Here is a 9,000-nt window from a genome sequence, read left to right on the forward strand (position 1 = left end):
AAAATGCTGGACATTGTTAAAAAAAATATATAAATAATTTCTAGTTCATCCTAATACTTTTTAAACGTTTTAGGAATGAAAATTTTGACATATATATCACTAGAGATCTGCATTGTATACTAGCATATTAATCAAATTAAAAAAAAAAATAATCTTCTTAGCCTTTCTGCTAAACCAAGGCAATTATATAATGGCATCACAAGCTTACTACAGCTCCATTGAACAGAACAACAAAAGAATCAAGGAAAACAAGCCTTTATTCTTTATTTATAGTACGATCACATCACAATGACAGAGTACAACATGCACCATTCTTGGCATTCCTTATTGACAAATTCCAAAATACAGAAAGAAACTAGAAAGAGGACAATCATCAAATCATAATATAACACTGGAGAGTGGTGACCATTCAGCGAAACACAAAAGACTATGCACCTTAATAACTAGGTTCTCCATTCAATTCAATTCAAATTCAACCCCACCATTGGTGAACTGCAACACCCTCATCTCTCAGCCTTCCATACAAGGCTAAGCACTCCCAATATGCTCTTCGTCTTCGACTACTCTTTCTCTTCCCCTTCTGCCACCACTCATTCTTACACTCCAAGAAGAGTTCATCCACCAAGCACACTGTCCTTTTCTTTATCATCTCCTCCACCACCTCTGCTTCTGCCTTCATCACAACATACTCTTCCTCCTTCACATGCTTAGACAACCAAGCAGAAGCATCATCAGCATTGATACTACGAGTCTCGAATTCTGTGTTCTTCTTGGGGTAGTTATGTTCAAACCATTGTATTACACCCTTGTTTTCCTCAGCCAAGCCTACTTCAATGAATAGTCTTCTACTATAGCCTTCAAGAGAATCACCCGACAAGTTAGGTAGGTACTTGAAACTCTTTCTATACTCCAATTTGGTGTCAACCTCTCTAGGTGGCTCAAGGAGCACATCTTCAAGACCTTCCAACACCATTTTCTTTTCTTCATTTCCAAATTTGCAAAGCTTCCTCTTTTTGGAAGAAGATGAATCATCAGCCAACTTAATAGTGGCCGAGCTGGTCTTCCTCAATGCAACAATGATGGAATCATATCTCCTAAGGTACACAATTCTATAATTGGATTGTTCTCTGAAAGCTGCATTCAACGGTTGAGCAGCCAATGGAAGAGCCACAATGCCACCAACTTTCAGAATTCTATCGACAAACTCGGCGTCTTCGGAAGAAGTGAACACAAAGTCATAGGACTCATCAGGGAACAAGCCTTTCTTCATTTCCAAATCAGAGTCCATGACCACATCAACCTCATTGTTATTGAGGATAGCAACACCTCCAAATCCAAATCCGCCATGGAAAGAGCTCAAAAGCAGAGCCTTATCATCCTTCTTGAATAGACCTTCTTCAGCCAAATCATGAACAACCGAATTCAGCAGCCCCGCATTGAGATAACCAGAATAGGTTCTGGTACCGGATACAGAAAACAACGAGCTTGAACTCGAACTCGAAGAAGGGAATCCCGTAAGAATGGTTCCCAAGAAAGGCAAAGACACAATAACAATAGCTAAAAACAAGGATCGTGACAAAATGCGCAAAACCTGAGCCTCTGGGATCCTAATGACAAGAACAGCATCGGGATTGAAAGCAATAGTTCCACCATGAAAATGCATCCCCATCCTGCTCCCTTTCCTCTTACCCTTACACACCTTACCGAGCTCCATTCAGACGCAGAAAAAAGGAATGTGATTGTGAAAACAAGAAAGGAAGAAAGAAATTCTGAAATTCCCAAATTAAGAAATTAAAGGTGGGAACTTTGTAGTTTCTAGCGAGTGCAGAACCTGGCAGCGGTGTGGTTTCCACCCACGAGAGTTACACGATTGCTTAGAATTCTGCAGCAGAGGAGCAACAAGAGCATGATCCTCTGGACCTCCATTGGCTCCGCTCAGATCGGTGGTGTGGTTAAGCAAGTTGCTGTCATCTGAGAACACGTGGCGCACACGAGGAACGAGATTAGAGAAGACGAAAATGATTGAAGTTTTTGCGAGCGAGAAAGGGAAAGAGAGAAGAATGAAAAATTTAATGGAAAGGGAAAGTTGTTGAATTGAAATGAAGGGTGTGAGGCTGAGAAAGATGAGGTGTGTGAGTTGAAACTTGAAATCTATGTTTAGAAATTTCATGGCGTGAGTGCAGTGTTTCCGTTTTTTTACTTTTACCAGACTCTGACGCTGGTTCCCTTATTTTTAGCATTTTCATGACTCTTGCTGTTATCGCCTTTGCCAATTCTCTCTTATTATTCAATTATGTTTTTTTATTTTTTAAACAATAAATTTGAGAATGAGTTATTTTTCTAATGTGATCATTAATGTTGTGTTTGTTTTTAGTCACAGAATATTAAAATAAAAATACAAAAATACAAAATTATATAACAATTGAATTAGTATATTTTATATTTTTTAATAAAAAAGATATTAACAAAAAATATAATTTATTTTTTATTTTTTATTATTTTTATCAAATTCTCATAATTATATTTTTAAATATTTTTTGTATAGAAAAATGAGAATAAATAGATTTTTATAATTTTTTTTAGTTTATTACTCAACAAAATATAATAATACTGTTACGTGGATAACTTGAGATAGGTGGATTGGCCTTGAAGGATCGGCCCAAATGTCAATGGAAGGTGGTCTCCGACTTATTCGCGTTCGGAAGCCGCCGTCTGAGTTATCTGTTTTGAAGAATGGGGGGTGATTTCTGCAAAGACACTCCGATACCTAAGTTAGCAAGGGGGTAAGCAGGTTTTGAGAGTATTGGAACTTAGTTTTACCTGAGTGTGTCAGTGTACCGTTGGAGTAGTTCCACTTCTGAATGTGGATAACTGTCCCTTTATCTTAGGGTTGTTGAGATATTGCTTCTGAAAGTGGATGAGAGATTTTAGGGGGCAGTTACTTACTTGAATAAGCGTTATCTGCCAGCTCATGTCGAGCCTGACCTCTTTGAGGAGGAGCTTATGTCGAGCCCGACCTCTTTCATAGAGGTCGGGTAAGTGGTGAAGGCCAACCTTTGGGTTGGACCTTTTTGGCTTACTTGGACCTGGACCATAGTATTGGGCAAGAGTATGAACAGTGCCCCTACTCGAGTCCGATCTCTTAGCTGTGAGTTGGATTCGAGTATAAATTGAACTCGGGTCCATTCAAGTCGGAAATCGACGTGGTTTTTCGTTTGAAACCGACGTGATTTTGAATGTCCCAATCGTCACATCTAATCAAACGTCGCATCCGTTTGGGAATTTTGCATTTACACATGGGGGCAGTTACATTGGTAACGGCACATTACTTTAATGACTGCATTATTTTACTGTTATGCCCCTGGTCTATTATAAATACTTTTTCCTCTTCTTTCTTTATTTTTTTTCGTCTTCTCTTCGAAGTTTTTCCCTGCTCTTTCGCTTTTTCACTAAAAACTCCCTTTGGCCTTCTGTTCTCGGGTGGTTCATTGCTTTCTGTCGTTGCAACTGCTTCTCTTTTGATTTTATGAAAAAAAGGTTAGTTCTTTGCCATTTGTGTAGTGCTTTCCGTATTTCTGCCTGGTGCCCTTGCGTGTTTGAGGAAAATTTCATGCTTTTACCGCTCCTTTATTTGCAATGCGTAGCTTTAGGATTTTTGCATGTTTATTAGAAATCGTTGTTGCGGCCTGGTGATTCTTTTTCTTATTTTCTTTCGGAAGAAACTGCCTTGTCTTTGGGAACTCTATTTTTTTGATGGTTTATTTTTCTTTTTAGGTCTTATTGCTTTTATACATACTTCTTAATTGCCGAAAAAATGTCTTCCCATATTCCTGAGACCCTTTTAAAATGGGTAGATGATTCTGTGCTTATTGAGAGACCTTTAGTAGATACTGACTTCATCACCGAGCTTTGCACCCATCATAGGATTTGTAGCTTTGAGGCTGACGAGCCTAAGTATGAATTAGGGGCCCCGGATCCTACGGACCGGGTTTGTTGTGGGAGGGTTGCTGATTCTGACTCTCACTTTTTCTTTATGTACGACTGCCTTTTCACCCGTTTGGGGGTTTCTTTTCCCTTTTTTGATTTTGAAATGGATGTTTTGTCCCATTGCCGAGTTGTCCCTACCCAGCTTCATCCCAATTCTTGGGGTTTCATGAGGATCTACCAACTTGTCAGCCAAGAGCTTGATTTTTCGACTTCTCTAAAAATCTTTTTCTATCTCTTCACCTTACCCAACCTTTCAGTAAGCAAAACACACAGCAATGGGTATCTTTCCGAGCTATTCAGGGTCGGAAGGTGTTTTCCATTTTTGACGAATCCTTCCACAACTTTAAAAACTTTTTCCTCAAGGTCCAAGCTGTAGAGGGCCACCATCCTTTTTTCTTAGATGAAAATAGCCATCCCTGATTTCCTCTGTACTGGTCGGAGGCCTCCCCTATTGAAAAATATAGCTTGGATAAGGTGGAGGAGGCCATTGTTGGGTTTTCTCGAGAGGCCTGGGGGAGAGCTCCGAATCTGGACACTAAAAAATTTCTTCTTAGCTCTCCGAGTTTCATCCAGTCCGAGCTAGGTAGTTTGGGTCTTCTTTCTAGCTATTTTTAATAAGTTCTGATTCGTAATGTGTTTTCCTCCGATTTGTAAGTTGATTGCCCTTTTATATATTTTCAGAAATAGTGAAAAGCGGGTCTAGCGCTGCTTATCAAAAGGTCCAGGAGGCTAAGAGGAAGGCTCGTGCCCGAGCGGACGCTGCTAAGGTCGGAGCTTCTAGCGCTCCCCCTCACAACTCGGAGTCCTCTTCTCGCCCGATTTTGGTAAATCCTGTTTCTGCTTCTTCTCTTCCACCTCCTGCCCCTGTCCCCTCAGTTCGGCCACCTTCCAAACCTGAAAGAAGAAACGTAAGACCTCAGAGACTGGTTCTTTCCCTTCTAGGAAGGCCAACTTTGATGGTTCGAAGTTCGTTCGGAAGCACATCTTTCTTCATAGCCAAATCGCTATGGATGATGCTTCCCTTTGAAATCATCATCAAATTTTGGTTCAGGGGGGAGTTCAGACTGCTGGTGTTTGTGGTACGGATTTTATAACCACAAACTAACCGGCAAGTGCACCGGGTCGTACCAAGTAATACCTCAGGTGAGTGAGGGTCGATCCCACGAGAATTGATGGACCAAGAAACAATGATTGATTGATTGGCTTAGTTAGACAAACGGAAAAGAGTGGTTGAATATTCAAAGAGCATTAAACAATCGTGCAGAAATTAAAATAGTAAAGTAAATGGGTTGGGGATAAAATATGGAGAAATCAGTTAAAGTTTCAGAGTTATCTAATTTTCCGGATTAACTTTTCTTACCAACTATTTTAATCATGTAGGATTTAATTTATGGCAAATTATATGTGACTAGACCCTAATTCCTTAGACCTTTCTAGTCTCCTCTAAAATTCATCAACAGCCAATTCCTTGGTCAATTAATTCCAATTAGAGGGTGATGATCAAATTCCAGTTTATATGCCACAAAAACTCTAATTACCCAAAAATAAAAGGATTATATGTCACGTATCCCGTTAAATCCAGATAATTAAAATTTAGGAGAATATGTTTTCAAGCTGTTGTTCAAGTAAAGAGCTTTTCCAAGTTATACAAGAAATCAAATAGAAAGAGGGTCATACTTCCGTTCCACTCAAATTCATAAGATAAAGAGCGAAAACAATTCTTAAATTATAAATCCATACATGAATTAAAATAGAAAAAGTAATAAAATCAATCTATACAAATGACAGAACTCCTAACCTTAACAATGGAGGTTTAGTTGCTCATGGTTAAGAGAAAAATAAGGATTGTAAATTGGAATGGAATAATGTTGTCCTTTAGGCTGAGCTGGAATGAAAAGTTAACTAATGTTCCCTTTTTATATCTAATCCTAATAAATTTAAAATCTATCTTCTAAAACTAAAATAATATATTTTCCTATTTTAAAATAAAAGTTTAAATCAGAATTTCAAATAAGCATTCTCTGCACTTCGCGCTTGTCACGCGTACGCGTCAAGTAAGCGCACGCGTCGCTGAGTAACTTCGCTTTTCACGCGTACGCGTCAGGCACACGCACGCATCGCTCCTCGCTGGTCAGCTCCTTGGTTTCTTTTCTTTCTCTGCAGAAACACCATCAAATTCATACGAATGCTACCTAAAATAAATAAAATTGCACAAGACTCAAAGTAGCATCCATAGTGGCTAAAAGATAATAAAATCTTGATAAAACTTAACAAATTAAATGCAAATTCACTAGGAAAAGATAGGAAAGATGCTCACGTATCACAACACCAAACTTGAATTGTTGCTTGTCCTCAAGCAACCAAAATAATATAGGCTTAGAATGTGAATTTGCATGAGAATGAGAGTTCGATTAAGCTCATGTCTCTTATTATAGTGGGTTTACAACTGCAATCCTGAATAGTTTTGGCATCTCACTCTCCTTTGAATCAGAAGAATGTTACTGTCATTCGGAATTAGAATCCGGATAATATTATGAATTCTCTGATCTTTTGTAACTCAATTTAACCCTTGAACACAGCAATTTTTTTTTCTTTTCTTTGGTGCTTTGCACCTTGAGCCTAGCCGTGACTTTAAATGTTTTGTCTCAAGTTTTACTTGACACAGAAACACCACAAGTACTTAACTGGGGAACTCTTTTGAAGTTTTGAATTTTCTTTCAGTTACTCCCAAACAGTGGTACTCAAAGCCTTTGGCATACTCTTGTTGATTGCAATTGATCTCGACTCTAAATATTTTGTCTCAAGGATTACTTAACACAGAAACACCACAAGCATATAACTAGGGAAACAACTCTTTGAGCTTTTAATCATGTCTGACCTCCCTAGTCATTGATGCTCAGAGCCTTGGACCTGGCTTCTTTTTTTTTTTGCTGTTTTTTTTGCTTCAAGGATTAAACTTTTACGTATTTCAGAGAAGTCATAATAATTCTCTAAATCCCTGTTCCTAGTACATCAACATTCTTTGATTCAAATTTAATTATGCACTGTTCATGTCATGCATTCAGAGTTACAGAAAATACCACCACATGTAAGTGAATAAGACTACTCTTCAATATAAACTCAATTTCTCATGCAATATGTCACTTCTTTTTCTTTTTCTTTTTAGGTTTAAGTTCAGTGAGCGGTACATGAGACAAATAACAGAATAAAACTAATTCTAATAACTGAAAGTACTAATGATCATGCAGGCAAAACAACAGAAAACAGAAAACAACAAAATAGGAATGGAAGAGAAATAGAATGAAAGGAACTCAACCACCTCAGTTATGTTAGTGGCCATCTCATTCCTCCATGAAGAGCATTCATCTCCCTTTTGTGCTTTAAGAAAAATATCAGCGAAGCGATAACACCAAACTTAAATGTTTGCTTGTCCTCAAGCAAAGAAGAACTGAAAATAAGATTAAAAAATAGTAAGATGAAAGAATAATAAAAGGATAAAAGAATGAGAGAGAATTAGGATTGGGGGTAGATAATTTGAATTCAGGCGCTGAGGGGTTTAATTTGGGCATCGCATGCGACGCGTACGCGTAAGGCATGCGTACGCTTGTATCACGTTAAGTTCAGATGATGCGTACGCGTCAGGGACGCGTACGCGTGGACTTGGTTTTGTGCGAATCGCGCGAAAGCGGCCGCACGCATGCACAACTCTCTGCTCGCATGGTATGGGAATCAAGATTTTCATATGACGCGTGCGTGTCATGCACGCGCACGCGTGGATGGCCATTTGGGAAAAGGACGTGCACGCGTCAAGGACGTGTACGCGTGATCAAATTTGTGCCTCTAGCACACTTCCAGCCCCAAGCCATCACAACTTTCTGCCCAAATACTCATTGACGCCGATTTTCAGGGTCAGGCGTCCGCGTCAGAGACGCGCACGCGTGGGTGGCCATTTGCGCAAACGACGCGCACACATCAGAGACGCGTACGCGTGATGCGACTTATGCGCCCAGCATGGTTCCAGCCCCACTCCTGCTCAACTCTCTGGCTAATTTTATTTTTCACTCACACACACATGACGCGTACGCGTCAGCGACGCCTGCGCATCGTGTGCTCATTTTTTTTTCTTTTTTTTGTGTGTGTGTCACCTAAAGTGTTCGGTTCCTGTTATAAAATAGCTGCATGATCAGAAAAACAGTAAAAACTCAATAATAAAAAAATCAAGCAAGTAAGAAAACTACTATTACGAAAATAACTAAGGATACGAAATTATCGGGTTGTCTCCCGACAAGCACTTCTTTAACGTCACTAGCTTGACACTTGATTGTTGACTCTTCTTCCTCTTCTTCCAATTGGTTAAAAGAAATGTCTCCAAGGGGTGAGAGGTAAAAATTAGTGCCCCCTAATATAATTTCCTCCGAACAAGCTTCTTTTATTGTGATTAACTTGATCCACCTTGCTTGTTGGTGTAGAAGTTGGATTGTTTTTTTCTGACCTTCTCTTTTTCATGGATATTTTCTTCGGCTTCTTGGTCACAATCCCCTTTTCAGTGCTTTCCTTGGTTTCCTTCACTTCTTTGACTTCAAAATTTGGGTGTTGTGTGATTGTTAGAGTGTACCCTTCATCAAGAACTTCTTGAATTGGTGGTTCAATAAACTCACTATCTATGCCAGTCTCTACTTCAGTGGAGTGTAGATTCCCATCATTGTTTTCATCCCTTACAACCTCCTTTGTTTGTGCATCTTCCTCCTTTGTTTTTGCATCTTCCTCTTATTCCATGTGTGAGGGTGGAAAGTTCTCTAATTTATTGGAGTATAAACTCCTTTGATTGATTTCCTTACTTTCTTCTATGGGATCTTGCGTTATATCTCTTGGGAAGGAATTTGCTTGTTCCTCTTCCTGGGACTTGATAATCGACTGCACATGTTTCTCTACATTTTTGACACTCGTCTTCATATCATGTAGGAATTTTTTCATGAGAATCTCAAGATCTGATGGTATTTGATATGAATGAGG

General features: G+C 39.1%; 1 protein-coding gene across 1 annotated transcript; it reads right to left on the reverse strand.

Annotated features, from left to right (window-relative positions):
* Positions 1-239: 239 nt before the first annotated feature.
* Positions 240-2,267, reverse strand: LOC112786714 (uncharacterized). Its single transcript, XM_025830085.3, has one exon. It carries the CDS (start codon positions 1,712-1,714, stop codon positions 473-475), a length of 1,242 nt encoding a protein of 413 aa, XP_025685870.1. The 5' UTR covers positions 1,715-2,267; the 3' UTR covers positions 240-472.
* Positions 2,268-9,000: the final 6,733 nt, after the last annotated feature.

This window comes from Arachis hypogaea, chromosome 20 (assembly GCF_003086295.3).
Source record: "Arachis hypogaea cultivar Tifrunner chromosome 20, arahy.Tifrunner.gnm2.J5K5, whole genome shotgun sequence".
Classification (NCBI taxonomy): Eukaryota; Viridiplantae; Streptophyta; class Magnoliopsida; order Fabales; family Fabaceae; genus Arachis; species Arachis hypogaea.

Excerpts from the sequence above, each read along its gene's own strand:
- LOC112786714 (XM_025830085.3), bottom strand. The coding sequence starts at position 1,714 with ATGGAGCTCGGTAAGGTGTGTAAGGGTAAGAGGAAAGGGAGCAGGATG.